The sequence below is a fragment of the Anabas testudineus genome, chromosome 1 (genome assembly GCF_900324465.2).
Source record: "Anabas testudineus chromosome 1, fAnaTes1.2, whole genome shotgun sequence".
NCBI classification, from domain to species: Eukaryota; Metazoa; Chordata; class Actinopteri; order Anabantiformes; family Anabantidae; genus Anabas; species Anabas testudineus.
In genome coordinates this window covers 12,532,790-12,550,556 of record NC_046610.1, presented here as the reverse complement: position 1 = coordinate 12,550,556, position 17,767 = coordinate 12,532,790, and the positions used below count along the sequence as shown (strand labels likewise).

Here is a 17,767-nt window from a genome sequence, read left to right as displayed (position 1 = left end):
CTTCCACATTCCAGCTTAAGTCATAAGGGATGAGATTACATAATGTACAGCTAATCTAAAGTCAAAGCAGAAAGTCCTGGCACAACTTCACCTACTGTCAAAGTGCATGAATGAGGGATAACGAACTGAAAAGCTCAAATCTTAAGCAGCAAAATACTGAACAACTTTATCATTAGACTAATATATTTCGACTTGTGGCCTTCATCATAGGCCGTTATCTGAAGACCATGATGTCTTGCCCCATCAGGGTCTGTACAGAACTCTGATAACCCACAAGCTAAAGACTAATGATAAAGTTGTTTAATAATCTTCAAGTATTACTGGAGATTTTAGCTTTTTTCTTAAGCAGAATTGACTGCTTAATCACTACTTATCACTGCTTTTCAACTTGGAAAATTATTTCCAGTTTAGTAAAATGCTAAAAATATACATTTCAGAAACATCAAATTCCATAGCAACGTTATTGCTGCCTTTTTAGTGAAGGAGACAAATATCAAATCACTAACTCCTTTATAAAGATATCATACAGATCACCACACACACATACAACTGCAATTTTCATGGCCATATTATTCATATTAATCATTAATCAGAATCATGTGGAAAATAGATTTAGCATTTTAGATAGACAGCTATGTGCATCAGTTGAAGACAAGCCTGAAAATCTGCAAAAGTTAGTTGTTATGCATGTGGTAATTGATCTGTTTATTGTCATTTAACACTGAAAACGGTATGAATCATGTCCAAGGCTGAAGAAAGGGTCAGTAAAGGAAAAGCAGTGGGGGAAGAGAGAAAACAGATGTAGCATTTTTAGTAGTGCTTTAGTCCTTGGCACACGAGGAAAGCAAAATCTGCAGTGAATCCCGTCATTATGAGACAAATGAAATGGTAAAGTGAGATTTAAGAAAGAAAATATCCAAACAGATGCTTCTTAAACAATGCACTGATCAGCTGGTTTTGCAATTTAGGCCAATAACTGGGTGTTATTACAAATTAAGAGTTTGCTTGATTTTAAAACCAAACCTTTGGTAGTTGGTCCTCATGTACTTAAAAATGTCAATATTCATCAAACTAACACACTTCTGCCGTTTTTCCTAGAGCCAGTTTTTAAATCTTACTAGGTTATACTAATAATGTCATTAATTACATCTTTAAATTAGATAAATGATATACATACATGATACATGAGTATTTGAGATTATTTGAGATTGAGTCTTTGTTGTCTTTATGCAGTAATGTGTGCCTGTGTTGGCTGCTGAAAGGCAGAGTAGGGGAGGTTTACAAGTCTCCTGTGGCATAAAGTTTATGATGGTTCCAGCAAAGGTTTGGCAAGACTGCACCAAAGGAAGAAATATGAGCTCTATACTAAATGAGCCTTATGTTACACACACACCTTGTGTATTAATGTTTAATCAAGGATGTAAATAATTAATCTTTATTATTTGTCCTTCTGGTGTCCTGCTGTCCTCTTTCATCTGCTTTGCACCCCTCCCTCTTCCACATCTCATGAATTCTACTTTATGTTTATCTTTCCCTCAGGAAACTGCTGCTTCAGTGAAGCTCTTCTGATTGGATGAAGAGAGAACCACTGATTACCAGCATGGACATGCTCCATCCAGGAGTTTCCCATAATCCTTAGTTCTCTGGTAAGTAGCAACTGTAAAATGGCTTCTTTCAACTTTGTGTTTTTTTTAACATAAAACATTTTCTTTTGTTCTCCAGCAGCTCTCTATCATCTTCAGTTGCATAATATTTTTATGCACCACATGGTACATGCTATATCTTTGTAATTCCATGACTTTGTCAACACATTGTTGTGATTGTGATAGCTTAAGAATTGCACAGTACAGTACACTGGGGAAACCTTTATACTCTACAAATACCTGATTCAAAGGAAGGGTTAGGAAATCTTTCTGCATAAATGTTCATATTAATTAGTGACACACTCTAAACAATCTGGTTATCAGATTATTACAAACAGATTATCTAATCTATAAGAGAGAAAGGGATGTGTTTGCCTATTTTTGAAAACCCTACCACATCTCCCTATCTTATGTACAGTACTGTCAGTTACTGGTCACTGAATGTCTATTTGCACCAAACAAACAAACACAACAAAGTCAGGCTCCGGTAGATTGATTGCTCGATTGATTCTTTGTCCATGTTTGTTCTATCATTTGATGTCTGTGGTGTTTGGAATCCCTTCACACGACAGTGTTCTGTTGTCTCCATAGAAACCGATTGTAGTTGGGTTCCAAATGGATAAATGTGGTCTCTGGGGGCAACACAACAAGTACTCAGAATTCTTTGCATTCTTCCTCTGACCATTCTTTTACATTTCCCCTCTGTGCTGTCCAGATCTGCAGCTGAGTCTACTGAATCCTGAACCACGTCCAGCACCAGTCTGACTGTACTGTCAGGTACCAAATACACACACGCACAGACACACACACTTGCATGCATGTTCGACACACAAGCTGTGTCTGTAGTTGGAATGACAGCCTGCATATAGATTTTTGTTCTCATCGAGACCTATTAAACGGCCAAAATCAAACCCCCTTTACATTAAATTGTAGTTTCCTTTCTGAAACTGTTGGGTGTTGCAGTTTTTAGCAAACATTAAGCAAACTAGAGCAATGGTATGTTTGTCGATGACTATTTTGTGACACTGATGTCGTGCTCAAGCGTATATTTGTGGCATCAAGATCGATGTGTAAAATCCACTAATATACAGTACAATAATGCAATACATGTTCACTATTTTGAATTAATGATTACCTGGTGCAAGTATGTTTTATTATTTTAATTTGGGGATAAATTTTTTTTCATGGAATTTGTTGACTGTATGAAAATTTGTGTTTCCAGACTTCTATGGATTGAAATCTATTCACTTGATGCACCCTGTTTTTTCTCTTTCAGGCGATCTGTATTGTGCAATGATGATGTCAGTAGATGTGACCAATCGTAATGGCCCTGCTGCCACGCCTCCCACCTCACTCAGCCTTCGCTCCTCACACAATCAGCAACTCAGCAGCGATATCATCAAACAGGGCTCTGCCACACCTCCCAAGTGTCGCAAGAAGTATGCACTTACCAGTATCCAGGCCGCCATGGGCCTTGGAGAAGCAGTGCCATCTTCATCATCACCTTCATCATCCCCATCACAGTCCTCAACCCCCAATAATCCCAAACTAGCCAAGAATGGAGCCAATCAGCTTCGTAAAGCTGGTCAGGACCACAACAAAAACTCAACTGGCCCTGAACTAGCAGACCTGGAATATAATTCAGAGACTATAGCAGATGACCTCAATGTCAACACAACAGAGGAGCATGTCAGTCACTCTCTCACCAATAATGACCGAGAGGATGATGCCATTAAGTTAGATGTAAAACTGCACTCAGACACAAACCCAGATGCGGAGCCTGAGCATAAAACAGAGTCAGACACAGAGTCAGACATAGACTGTAACATTAACACAAGTGTGGAGCTCAAACTAAACGGCAACACAACCGATTTGGGCTTTGACTTGAACATTGAGGCCGATGAAAACAACGACATTAGCATTCTGTCTGAGAAGGAAATAATGTCAAAGATGAACATTGAGGAAGATGGCAATGGGGATGTGGTGGAGGAGCAGGAGGATGAGAAGATGCCTTTGCTGATGATGAAAAGTGAGTCTCCTTTGAAGAACCACAAAGTTTCCCTGGGCCTGGAACTCATCTCTGACCTCCACTCCAACCTAAAGCTTCTCAAATCTGGCAAGGATTCTCCAGTGCCTCCTCCTCCCTCCCCACCACGGCAGTCTAGGCCAGAGGACACCCCACTGCTTTCTGTGGTCTCTTGCTCATCCTCTTCCTCCTCCTCTCCAGAGACAAAGAAGGACAGAAGGACTGGTGCAAAGACAGATTGTGCTTTGAACCGCATCCAAAATCTGAACCCCAGTGATGAAGAGTTGAGCTGGACCACCCTGTCCCAGGAGAGCAACTCGCCAGAGGAGACAGGTACTATATACACATATGAAAACACACAAAACATGCTACAAATACAGTAGTTTTATTGTAGTAAACTTTAGTGACATTGTCATTTACTGATATCTGGTTTAGGCTTCAAATGGGTGTGTGTCTACTATTATGTTTGTTTTGGTTTTTTTTGCTTTACTTTACCTGCTCTCTCTTCTGATGACGTGTTTCCACTTAAGTTGGTAAAGACTGTATGTACTCACACATTGGTAGCACAGAATAACAACATCTGTTTCAAGATGTGTCCTGTGTGTGGATGTGTATGTATTGATAGGGCTTTCAGGCCAGCTGTGACTTAATACAAAATGTGTAGCTGCCATTATCCCTTTCATCTGTGTTTAATTTTCCTCTAGAGATGATAATTGAGAGAAAAGAGACTCTTTAGCACCCCACAAACCTGCATGTTGTCCCCATGAATGCCTCTAGTTTACAACCTTCTTTTCCTGATAATATGAACATTTGTGCTCTGCTGTAAAAGTAATGTACAATACAGTTTAAAGATACATATTTGGCCACATAGAGAATGGTGAACCACCGTAACAACCAAACCACTATAGCTCTGAGCCTGTCAATTAACTTATCTTTTAATCTGTTCATTTTCTCAGCATTTTCGTAAAATGTAGATGTTAGGAATCTATTGCTTTATGTTTCCTGATAATGCTAAACTGCCCTCAGTTAATTAAATTATGTTACAGCGCAGACAGCAATGCAGAACTTTAGGATGATTATGTAATAAAAAAAACAAGAAATTCCTGTGAGTCATCACCTCTGTCAGGGACCTTTACTTTCTTAAACTTGCTTGTTGCCTACCTCTGCAAAAGGTCTGTTCAAGTCATTGTATTTCTTTGTCAGCGTTATGTAAAACTCTGGGTGTTCAGTTTAATTGGGCTCTTAAAACTCTGCCTTGTGCTTTGTTGAAAGACATATGAAACACATCCATCTCATCTAGAGCAGCAGCCCCAGCCTTTTGCATGAGCTCGGCTGTAAACCATCCTCTCGTTCAGTTAGTGAGAGCAGCACTGCTGTGAGCTGTTGAGCCTGTTGCAGCTTTATTTCTCCCAGAATGCTTGTCTTCTACCTCTTTGATGACTCACTGTCCCTTTTGAGTTGAAAGCTCAGAGCATTTGTGTATTTCATTTCTCATACAACAAGCTGCTTGTATGATTACAAGCAGCTTGTTGTCCTGAATGTTTGTTTCGCTGTTGTGCTGTACTTGGCCATGATGTAAACCACAGCATGATGGGAGATTTTACTTTCCACGTGTTCTCCAGTTCATAATTTGCACCTTTTTGTTTTTGAACCTCATCTTAGCTTGTCTACAACGACAAGGGATTTATGTTTTTTGTAGATCAATGTGTGTGTATTGATGGGCAGAGTGAAAAGGATAAAGAGTAGTTAGTGATGCTGTAGCCTCAACCTGTTGGTTCCTCTTAGGGTTTGTTGAACAGTTAATAATCATGGTACTGGCATTATTCATGTTGAATTTTATGGGTAATTAACACATAGTCATCCATACTGCTATGCCATCCTGTGCACCTCTGTCATGTTGACAAAGCTGTGTTGTTTTCCCAGGTGTGTGTCAGATTCCATTGTAGATGTCATGGTTTAGAGGGCCAGTGTGACACTGTATTCACACAGAGGCTCCAAAGACACAAGCAAACAGAAAACTGCACATACATATACGCACAGAGTTGAGGAAGGTCATTCAAAGAGTCTCTTGCACACCACCATGCACTAGAACACTTGCAATGGGACATGTCACATTCAAAGTGTTTTGAGTAAGTCAGTTATTAAACCACTTTATATTTCTTCCCCACAGAACAATCCGTCCACCCTCAGGATCCCTCTCTTTGCCGTTTTTTACACTTTATGAGACCTAATAGTATATAGTATATGTAGTGTATATGTAGTATATGTCCCTCCCTCTGTGCACCCCCTTCTTCTACCTCTACTGGATATGACTGTGAATGAAAGATGATCTTGGGGTTGCCAGGACAACCAAAAGAGGCTAAAGGGAAGGTGGAAGAAAGATTTGATGAAGGATGAGTGCCTGAAAATGTTAATCTCATTTCCATGTTACTGTATGTATGTTTGTTTTAGGTCAGGAAAGTGAGGGCAGGTTTATTTGAGCTGCTGATGTTGTTGAAGCTTGACAGCATAGTGCAATAGCAAACATAGATCAGCTTTAGACTATACACAACCTTTCCCTTCCTCTCTATCGCTTTCTTTCTGTATCTATGTCACTATCTTTTCTGTCCTTTCCTTGCCTGCTCTCTCCCTCTCATTCACTCTTTTCTCTCCCTCTTCTCTGCCTATGTTTTCACGTCATGTTTTCCCTGCCGCTCTGCCTCGATGTGTCTCCGTGCCCCCTCTCCTCTCTTTCTCCTCACCCTGTCTCTTGCAGTGTCCCCCCTCTCTTCCTTCTCCCTCTCTTTCTGTGTAGGGTTCTCTCTTTGGTTACAGTACCGGGTTTTGCTGTATGAGAGGCAGCTAGCTAACTATGATGCTGGGAAAAGACTACATGCTGGCCATTGTGATTGTCAATTACGAGGGTAGGTGCATCTGTCGGAGTCGGCTGGAAACTTCACCGGGGGGGTTAGAGTTTAAAATACCGTCTGAGTGTATTGGTGTGTGTGTGTGTGTATGTGCAAGCATGGGGTTATCTGTGTCTCTTCCAACACAGGGATGAAGTTTGTCTCTTTAGTGTTAATGCCTGACATAGGCATCTCTGGTCTGTGCATGCTATATTTGTGCATGTGTTGTGAGTGAATGCGTGTACCGCTCTGAGAGGTGTGTATGTGTTGTGTAATTTGCCAGACAAAACATGTGTATGTCTATGTTTTGCTCCAAAAGCTTTCCCCTCCCCCTCTGCTCAACTCTGCTCTGGCATAGAGCTGCATGCTAACAGAGGCTAACTGCTACGTAGCTCCACTATGGCACATTTCCATCACCTGCATAGGGGCATGCTAACTGTTCCGTACCTGCCAAAGTGCCTACATGGAAGGACACTGTTAACTTCAAGGCATGATATAACCCTTTAAACAACTGGGGCTTGCTCTCTATGTCTCTGCCCCTGATTCTGTCAGTGTCTCCCTATTCTTTCTTTCTCTCTTTTTCTGTGTTTATCTTCTCCTTTCGTACACACATGCTCTAATCCACATCCAGAGCAGTTTTCATTCATGCTGCCAACCATTCAGTCCACAGCCTCCCTCCTGATCATTGCAGACACTCGGTTTCTCTCAGTTGTAGTTTTATTTGCTCTGACCTATTTTCTTTTGCATGTAAAAAACTGCAACTCCCAGAAGACACTGCTTCACATCTCCTTGCTCTAAAGCACAGCATTAAGCCGTAGGGGACATCTGCTTGCGCCAATAACGTATGTGCACATTTTGCTAGGCTCTCTGTGATTTCTTTTCCATTAAATAAACAAAAGTCTGAAGAAGATATTTCTGTATGTCTCTTTGTGTGGTCTTACTTCAATCTCAATCTGGGCCGACCCAGTCATCATGATGACATATGATCTGCTGTCATGGCGACAGGCCCACAGGCTGTGGTCCGTCAGCATGGTTAGCAGTTCGAGAAGTCTGTGTGCAGTCACAAATACACATAGCACCAGCTGACCTGTCCCTCTGAGCTCAAATCACGGTTATGAGTTGCTACAACGTAATGCGGTTTCAGATGATCTTAACCACCTCTGCATCTACATCAACGTCACACACACACAAAGGTGCCATCTATAGTAGTGTGTGTGTGTTTGTGTTTCTGCGCTTTAGCTGTCCTAACTGCCAAGAAATTGTGACCTTCAGTTGACGTCTGAGAAAAGAAGCAGTGATATAAGTGCTCTGATTCCATCTACACGCAAGGTCTGTGTGAGGGTGTGTGTGTTTTTATGGTAACTGCTGTATTTTCTCCAAATGTGTCACTGTCAGTTAAATTGTGGCAATAGCCATCTGCTCTGTATGCTTCTGTACTAGAGTGTGTTCTTTAGGGTAGGAACCTTAAATTGTATGTGAATTCATATGAACCAGCCCAGTATGTCTAAATTATTCAACCCTTAGAGTTTTTCTTTCAAATGACCATAAGTGCTACATTGTGTACCATCGGCTGTGGCATCCTAATAGTTTGTGCAGCTAGTTGCAATTTAGTTTCAAGATTAGGGCTGCATGGTGGTGGTTGGATTTGCATATTCTCCCTATGTATGGGTATCCTCTCACAATCCAAAGACATGCCATTAGATTAACTGGTGACTTGAAATCGCTCAGTGTTGTGAATGTGAGCGTCAGTTGTTGTCAGTCTCTATAACTCTATATGTCAGTCCTAAGATAGACTGAAGAATTGTCCAGGATATACTGCAACTTTCACCCAATGACAGCTGAGATTTGCTCTGGCGTCATTAAATATAGGATAAGCGGTTTGTTAAACAAATGCATGAAAATTGTAAGATTACAACTATTTATTTTTCCAGTTCTTTATACATTTGCATATGAATTATTTGATATTTCTGTTCATTTCATATGCCTGCATCTTTAACATAAGCCTTCCAGCAAATAGAAGCATAATCTTGTCAAAGTGAATTATACAGTATGAACTGAGTTTGCAGCACTAATGTTTTCATTGCCATCGCTGTGTAATTAGCTTTGAAATTTACAGAAGTCAAACGTAGGTGGGAGAAAAAAGAATTGGTGTTAAATTCAGGTCAACTTGTTTGAAGCAGCTTATATTAATAAAATTTTGATCACTCATTTTTGTCAAGCTTTAGATTTGATGCTGCCTGAAATACTTTTGTCTCCACTGTTAATTTAAAAGTTAGTAGCCTTTCTTTCTTTATTTCTTTGCCTGTGTGTTTTCATTTAAAAATATATGTGACAATGTATGCAACAATTTTTACTTGGTGGTTGTATGTAGAAAGCCATTGATTGTTAAATAATAGCTGCAGCAGTTGTTCATAATGCATATCAGCTGTTGATATTGCACAGTGTATGAGCAAAGGAGGTTTCACTTCCTTTTACTTTTACTTTTTATTTCACTTTATTTATTAATTTTCTACTAAGGCTCTTTCCCAGTTTAACAAATTTGCACTACTCTTTGTTCATATGAATGAACCACTCCTGTATTTTCTCATTAGATATATGGAGTGAACAGTCATTTCAGACAGACCCTGACCTGCCTCCAGGATGGAAGAAGATCACAGACATGGCTGGTATCTACTACTGGCATATTCCTACAGGCACCACCCAGTGGGAGAGGCCTGCCACCCACCCAGCACCCCCTGGCCAGACTGAATCCCAGGCTCTGGGTGACCACACAACTTCAACACCACGTAAACACTCTCTGGGCTCTCTGAGCCCCTCACCCACTCCTGACCATGAGGAGCATGACCATGAGGTGAGGGACAGAACAACAACTGGATATGCACACTTATCAGTCAGATTATCAGCAATTATTATCTTTTGTTTCTGTTGTTCCTGCCAATTAACATTGTTAACATCCATAATTATTAGTTAGCACAAAGGTAATAATGTCAGTATAGAGATATAAATGCAACAATGATTGCAATATTGTCTTATGACTGACATGCAATTTAATTGCAAATTAAAATTCCCATTATTAGTATAGTTTGTATCAATAAATCAGCTGGAAGAGAGGCATCCTTTGACTCATTGAACAGCCCTGCCAGAAGTGCAGAAATATTCACTTTTCAGTTTTAGAGTGGTTAGAAGAACAAGCTTCAATCAGAAAATTATAACATTTTCTATTTGATTAGGGACTTTTTGAAACATTCAGTGTGGACAGAGTGCAGTGGAACGAGGGAGGGCTGGGTGTAGCAGAGTGGATTGATTTTGGGTCTCATTCTAGTGCCAGCTTAAGTTCCATATTACAACTTTAAGGTCTTATATTATAAATTACATATTGTGAATAAAACAAACAATTAAGTAACTTGCTCCATGTGTTTCAAACCTGAACTCGGGATCAAATCCCCAAATTCCTGTTAATGTCTCTGGAGAGTCAATTACAGTAAACACTGATGATGTATTAAATACATATAGGTTTATAATAACTGAACTTTTGAACTTTTGTTAATGTGTGTATCTGTATGCATGTAGTCTTGTCAGGCAGAGGTCTTCTTCAGGGCATCAACACGTTCGGGCAGCACCACCTCTGACAGTTCGGTGGAACCTCTTTCCACACATGAGCCCATCTTGCCCACATGTGGATTTGTCAACAGCTGCTACTTTGTAAGTAAACAAACAACCCCTGTTAGGAAAAAGAAATTGTATTACTGTACTTTATGTAGTAATATGTAACAATGGAGGGTTTGTTGGTAGGATTGAGGTGAGTGGGAAAACTGGCAGAAGAAAAACAAGACTGACAGGTGAAGAGAGTGAGACAGAGAAAGGGCTGTCAATATTGCAGTACAGGAATGCAAGAAGACTGATTCAATCAGTCATGTAGAATGATGGAGAGGAACTGGAAGAAGAAAGGAGGTAGAGGGGAGCGTCGTGTAAATAAAATATTGATCCATTGAGGATGGACTGATGTTGACGGATAGATGTGCCAGAATCTCAGTCTGGCACATCTATCTGGAGTGACTGACCTGACCTGCTGACTGACCTGCAGACTACTCAAGTATTAACTGACAAAAGAGCCAAAATGGCAGATAGACAAATATGGTGGAGTAACAACAGATTTCTAATGCTTCATCTCTGTGTGTCTCTTGTTTTTCTCCCTAGCCTCGTTCCACATCTCTGCAGGGGATGTCTGATCAAGAGTGTCGCTCTCAGCACCATGAAGATGAGGACAAGGTGGGGCACTGTAAAATTTCCCATCTACTCCCAGTCCTCACCTGCCTCCTCTTCTAGTTCTCCTTTGACCGAGTAGCCTGTAGTCATGCTTGATGTTCTTCTTTTCTGTGGAAATGTGTATGTGTGTGTTGATGTGTTTGTTTTTTAATCTAGGGGAAGAACGTGTTTATGTGTGTGTATTACTGTGTACAATGCGTATCCACTTGTATCACATACAGTCTCTAAATGTTTGGACAGTGACACAATCTCATTTCAGTTTATGTGCATTCTCTGACAAATATTTTCTTGTAGTATTGTAGTGCAGCATAATAAACACTGAGGCTTGAGTTTATCCTTTTTTATTTTGGATACATTCATTGGATTCATATGGTTTTACTGGTATTTGAAATATATTTCAATTTTGTTCTTAAAATTAAATCTGAAATTCAGATCCATGCAAAAAAAAAAAAAAAAAAAAAAACTGTGTCACTTCCCAAAGAAGCGCTGGCTGCTCTCTCTCTCTGTATGTACTAATCAATAATCGTTAGATTCTCAGTAGAGAGGTGAATGTTCAATAGGAGCCGGATAACATTTGAGAAAACATTTGTTGATTGACAGCCTTTCATTTATAAAATGTTTTTGATGGGCTGCTCCTTATTGCAACAGACACCATTGTGGAGTGAGCTAGTTGGCTAACAGCCTTTTTCTGTCTTTCTTCCCTCACTCCCCTCCCGCCCTTGCCCCCTGTCCTTGACCCATCATTATGTGTGTTTTAATGCTGAATGTAGAAGCAGGTGTGGAGTGATTTTGGCGGAAAGATTGATAGTGAGGTGTGGAAGGCAAGTATAATGCACTCAATGTCAGTGAGTGTTGTTCTTGGTCTAACTTCACCCAGTCATGCACGCACTCACTGAGTGCGTGCATGTATGCATTATGTGCTAGATTCACTGCTTGAGCAAAGCATGTATGGCTGATGCTTTAACATAAATGTTACTGAACCAACTACAACATTTTGTCATGCCTGATATGTCAGAACATCTCTGTTTCTTGGCTGCAGCAACACACTCTACAGGTTGTTTCTTTCTTGACTTATGTGGCTAAAATATATTCATCTCTCCTTCCTGCTGGCACAGATCAGAATGTGTTTGCACACACAAGTGTGTGTGTACACACCAAGTGTCAACTTCTTTTCCTTGATACAGCATGCCCCATCACACACATAACACATGAATGCCATTTCTCCATCCAGCAAGAACATCCTTTCCACACTTGGATGCATGCTGGCATACACTATGTGGGGTCATAATATTTACATTTGTTTTTTGCCAGGTGCGTGTGTTTTTAGCCTGTCTGCCACAAGTCTTGTAGCTTATGAATAATATGGCAGTGCATATCCATGGGTGGAATGTGTGGGTCTGGAGCTTTGCAGATGTTGCTTTGCAAAACTGAACCTATGAGAAAGATGGGAAAGATGCATGGTCACAGAGAGGCTTTGGATTTTTAAATGGATACACGCAAATGATCGGTTAAGAAAGCAAACCTTCTATGCTTTGAGATAGGCACTGTAATCTTGATCATCTCAAGAAATTCAATCTCATTAAAGAAAAGATTAGAAAAGAAAAGAAACAAATGCATACGTTAAGGAGTTTGTTGACAGAATGAATGCTGTGTTGATAGCAGTGATAGCTTGTAAACAAGTAAGACATTAGATGCAAAGTTAGCTATGTGTTGTCCAGAAACATGACTGACAGCACAGGTTACCCTGAAAAGCATGGGAGCCCCTTCACACAGTTGATGTTACCATGATAATTAATAGTGTAATGCTGCTGCACAAATTAAAAGAACCAGTGCCCCCAGATCCTTGGCCCACATAGTATTATGAGTCAAATGTTCCTCTAGGGCCATTTAAGAGGGCCTTTAAGGTGGAAGTGGTTTGGCCAAAGAAGAATAAGTAAATTGTTTGCCCTTTAACACTCTGATGTATGTCCCCCAGGACCTGCAGGCAGCCACGGTGAACCCTGACCCCAGTCTGAAGGAGTTTGAAGGTGCTACGCTTCGCTATGCTTCACTCAAGCTAAGGTAAAATACCTGTGTACACACACTCACTATACGTCTGACGACCCTCATTGACATAACATATTCCCTAGCCCCTTAACCTAATCCTAACCATCCTTAAACTTTAAGACAAGTTTAAGGATGGTAAAAACACTTGAAGTTGTGAGGACTGGCTCAAATATCTTACTAAAATAGTCTTTGTACAAAAATTTGTCCACACACACATCTTTGTTTGTCTATTTGTGAAGACACTCATTGACATGATGCAATACCTAGTCTCTTATGCTAACCTTTACCAACACTACTAAGTGCCCAATCCTTAACTCTGTTCCATCTGCAAATGATCAAAAATCCTTTTTCATTTCCGCTATCTTCCTACAATAATGCTCTCTCATCGTGTCTATTTAGTTTATCTAATCTTGTGTTTAATCAATGTTAAAGAGCTCAGACATAGCAGGATGTTAGTTCTTCCACTCAGGAAACGACTCCATGTTCTCTATTAGTGTATTCTCTATTACTCCCCGGAGCTTTGGTTAATTCACACACTGTACAGGAACAAAACTGCTAAACTAAAGATTTTGTTTTTGTCTCAGGAACCGTCCAACAATGGAAGAAGAGGAGTCTAGTAGCGTGAACAGTGATCCAGAGGCAAAGGTAAGTGGACGAGTTTCCTTTTTTACTTTTACCTAATAACATACTTTAAATTGTGTCCAGGATGTTGCGTGCTTCATTTAAAATAAACAAATTCACAACATTCACAATGGTCTATAGGTGTAAACAAATTCATTTTCAATATCAGTATTGTACTTGCTACTTTGCTCTTATTCCTGGACCTATGTGATCATGAATTAAATGAAATACTATGCAAAATTAAAATGTCTTATAAAGAATTGCTGCAGTAATGTTTTCTCAGATACAAGACACAATCATAGATCCCATTGTCATGCAGCTGTTGTACTTGATGTCCTAAGGAAATGTGAAGGAAATGTGTTGATAAATTTAAATATTTTCAGTAAAGTAGCAGTTAATTATCTTTTCATTTAGGTCATGAGTTACCTACGCCAGACTTGTATACATGTGTTATCTGATACTGCTTTTAAACACTCGGTAATGTAATCCACTTTCCTAGCACACATGGTGTATTGTTTAAAAATGATTAGGTCTTTTTCTTCTATCTTTTACTCGTGGCATCTGTGTTCGGCATGCTGGCTGTCCATGGGCCTGAAATAAACAATTCTGGCCCCCAGTGGTGAGACAGAGAAGTATAGTCTGATGATGCACATTGGTGCATTAATTACAAGACCTTTTACACATCCAAACCTAAGATTCATAGAGACATTTAAGCTTGTAATCAAGTAGACAGTCCCAAAAAACATTACTCAGTAGAATATGCCCATTTAGCTAATACTGTTACCCCTAAGGTGACCTTTAGATATATATTGAATTGAGAATACAAATAATTAAACTGAATTATTTGCTTTGATACAGACTTGTTTCACTCTGTCACAGACCACAAGAGATTGCAGGAAGGCTAAATACATTCCCAGGTGTGTGTGTGTGGTGTTCCCATGGATGGCTCAATAGATCTAAAGTATTACAGATTAGAGTTTAAGGCAACGCTCAGCTCGATGACGTGGTGCTGATTTGGCTGTCTACTGTCATTTTTTTTTTTCTGTGTTCGTCTGGCAGAAATTCACAATCCTTAGCAACAGTGACATTGTGATGAATACCAGACACAAACACAGACTTACAGTCAGGGCATCTGGTCTGGTAGCACAGTCTGATACACACGCCAGTAGCAGCCAAAACCCCACTGCAGTATCAAGGTTGGAGTGGTTCCTTTCTATCCAGCGAGAGAGTTAAATGCTAACAGAACCTCACTTAACAACATTTTTTAATCTATTAAAGTCTAGAAAACTGCCCATAACTGCAGTACATACACAGCTGCCAAATGATTTGTATGAAGTCTAGTAGAAATATTGTTTAAGCTATCGTCTGTGTGTGAAACAGAAAAATCCATGTTTTTATATTGTGCAGAAAATTAAAACCGAATCTGCACCCTGACGGTCTGCATGCTGTGTGTGTCATGTAGCTGCTACCACCTGCTGGTCTGGATCAGTGATACAACTTTGACAAGACTCATGAGACAGACACTTTGAGAGTGTGTGTGTGTATATAGATGTCGGTGCAGATGCAAAAACATGCATATTCTCTTGTGTGCGTGAGAGTGAATGAATGAGCCAGTCACTCATCAGCCCTATTCAGCTTAAGTCAGCAATATGAAACTTCTGCTGAACAATGTGAAAGATTTAAAGATATTCTGTTCATAAGACTGTCTGTTGTTCAAAAGGAACATTAAGTGGTAGTGTGTTTTCCTGCTTCTGCTCACATAGAGTGGATTTATTATTATACTAGTCCAATGAGGTGCATCCTGTTTTTTTTACTTTTATTGAAATTAGTCTAGACCCTGCCTGGAGTCCCTCTCTGTACTGTAGACCTCCACAATAACAATTAAATATCAGTCAGATTAAAGCCCACACTTAAAGCCCATATAACCTGAAGATGGCAGTTCACAGGCACTTCCTATCAAATCTTGCGAAAATCTGTTATCTGGCAAGAATATTATGTATTGGGCAGATTAGTCTGTAGAAACTTTACCAAAAACATTCTGAGCTATAATCACTGCCCAAAAATCTTCTACACAATATGTGTGAAGTGTAAACATGTTTTTAGTTGTAAAGTGTCAGTAAAGGTGTCTGAATACTTTCCCGCCTGACTGTCTTTTTAATATGATTTTTGGATCAGCACATAAACAGATTTTCCCACTACAAACCATGATGTTACTGTTGGGTGTGATTTTGACTCACTTTGTTTACTGTCTCTCCCTCTCTGACCTCTTTCATCATGGATGTCTGTGGTCTGCAGAGTTCTTTTTGAATCAAATGAATAGTTGATGAGGGCAGACAGATGGATCTTTCTCCTTTCTCTCTTATTTGTCTGTGTCTGATTACCTGTCTATAGTTTTTGTGGACATTGGTTTTACTATTAGAATAGATAGAATAGTTTCTAAACCTAAAGTGTGTCATTTTAAACTTGATGGAGTTGCTATTGAATTTCAGCAATACACTTCTTAGTGTCCAAAAACATATACACAGTATATTTCTATAAGTTCTGTATAATACATGAAACGTTATAAACTTGGTATGTCTGTGTATCCTTCAGTGTTTTGCAGTTCGCTCTCTGGGATGGGTGGAGATGGCTGAGGAGGACTTGGCTCCTGGAAAGAGCAGTGTTGCTGTTAACAACTGCATCAGGCAGCTGTCTTACTGCAAGAACGACATCCGAGACACTGTTGGCATCTGGGGAGAGGTGAGGAGGAGAGTGTAGTCATACAGTATGTGCTTTGCTTTGGGTGTGACAAGCGATGAGTTTGTAGTTGTTTAAATTAAAGGATTTAAAGAGGGGGAGCACTACAGATTTAAGAAGATGATTAAAGGGTGAAGATAGCAAGGAGAAGAACAGTCTTCTGAAATGTATGTCAGGAAATTAAGGGAGGAAGAAGGAATGAAGGGGAGGAAATAGGGCAGTGTTAGGAAGTCGTTCCTTTTTTGTGCGGTGGTTCGGTCTAATGTGAAGCGACAGAACAGAGCGAGAGCTTCATCCCTCTTTCAATAACCTTTCATGTTCCACCCCCTCTTTTTAAGGCTTGATCATTTATTTAGAGACCTTCAAAGCACACACATGCTCACACTTGCACACTGTATATGCACGTAGGCAAAAATATGTTATAGAGAAGTGAAGGAAAGCATCTGACCTTTAAAAGGGGACTTATTTGCAATGTGTAGAGCTGAAATAAAGATTGGTGCATGTTTGTATGTTTTTTTTTTTTTAGGGGAAGGACATGTATCTGGTGCTGGAGAATAATATGTTGAACCTTGTTGACCCCATGGACCGCAGCGTCCTTCACTCTCAGCCAATCGCAAGTATCCGGGTTTGGGGTGTTGGCCGGGACAACGGGAGGTTAGTCATCATGCCAGACATATTTTTTTTTTTCTAGGTAATTGATTAATCCTTTTGCAATTTGTTCATGATTAATGATGTGTGTAAGCTGTCATGTTGTGATTTTCTCAGAATGCACACTGTTCTCTAAATCACCTCATGAGATATTGACTTCTATTGTTTATTTTTATTATTATAATTTTTTATTGTTTAATTATTATTATTATTCATTTATTATTACTTGATTATGAGTATTTGGTAGACTACTGAAAAACACAGCTGCATCTCTGTCTCTCTATCTCTCTCTCTCCCCCTCATTCTCACTCTCACTCACTCAGTAAAAGGTCACACTAACAATCAAGGTTGGGTGGTGTGATGACTACCACTATGCTGCTTTTACCTCATTTCAACGCAGCAGGCTTCACTCAAGACAGATGCAAACACAGCAGCAGATTGTCATAGTGCTAAGCAGCATCTGCATTTGATGTTCCTTAATACAAGAATGTGACAGAATGAATAAAAATAAATTATAATTTAACTCTAACTATTGTTCTGCAGTGCTGCTGGTTGGCCAGCAGAGGGGGCTGTGCACTGGTGCTGTTTGCACAAGAAGATATACAATGTAGGTTATCAGGCAAAGCCAGGTGATGTGAACCAGAGTGGTTACAAGCTACAGTATAAATCGAGCTGGCACATGCCTACACATATACATGGGCGCACACACAAGTAAGAGTGCACGAAGGAGATGAGGGAAGGCTAAAAGCTCTTGGCATATGCAGAACTGCAGAATTTGGATGCCTGAGGGATTTCTCTCTTCCTTCATTTGAACACATACAGAAACATATAATTGCAGGGGGTTATATTTCAGTATAAATACAGATTTAACATAATATAGAGAAAAATATAATTCA

At 39.8% G+C, this 17,767-nt stretch overlaps 1 protein-coding gene across 6 annotated transcripts in view; it reads left to right on the top strand.

The window, feature by feature from the left end:
* Window positions 1–17,767, top strand: part of apbb2b (amyloid beta (A4) precursor protein-binding, family B, member 2b) — a 41,683-nt gene that overhangs the window by 13,228 nt on the left and 10,688 nt on the right. For 4 of the 6 annotated variants that reach the window (XM_026358929.1, XM_026358928.1, XM_026358927.1 and 1 more), the window contains exons 2-12: window positions 1,540–1,646; window positions 2,359–2,420; window positions 2,920–4,002; window positions 9,146–9,405; window positions 10,125–10,256; window positions 10,752–10,823; window positions 11,591–11,641; window positions 12,796–12,881; window positions 13,451–13,511; window positions 16,080–16,226; window positions 16,750–16,877. In XM_026358929.1, coding sequence (XP_026214714.1) covers window positions 2,937–4,002; window positions 9,146–9,405; window positions 10,125–10,256; window positions 10,752–10,823; window positions 11,591–11,641; window positions 12,796–12,881; window positions 13,451–13,511; window positions 16,080–16,226; window positions 16,750–16,877 — 2,003 coding nt within the window. In that variant the 5' untranslated portion in view covers window positions 1,540–1,646; window positions 2,359–2,420; window positions 2,920–2,936. Of the gene's footprint in view, window positions 1–1,539; window positions 1,647–2,353; window positions 2,421–2,919; window positions 4,003–9,145; window positions 9,406–10,124; window positions 10,257–10,751; window positions 10,824–11,590; window positions 11,642–12,795; window positions 12,882–13,450; window positions 13,512–16,079; window positions 16,227–16,749; window positions 16,878–17,767 lie in introns of all 6 variants that reach the window. The other 2 variants (XM_026358931.1, XM_026358932.1) reach the window with 2 other exon arrangements.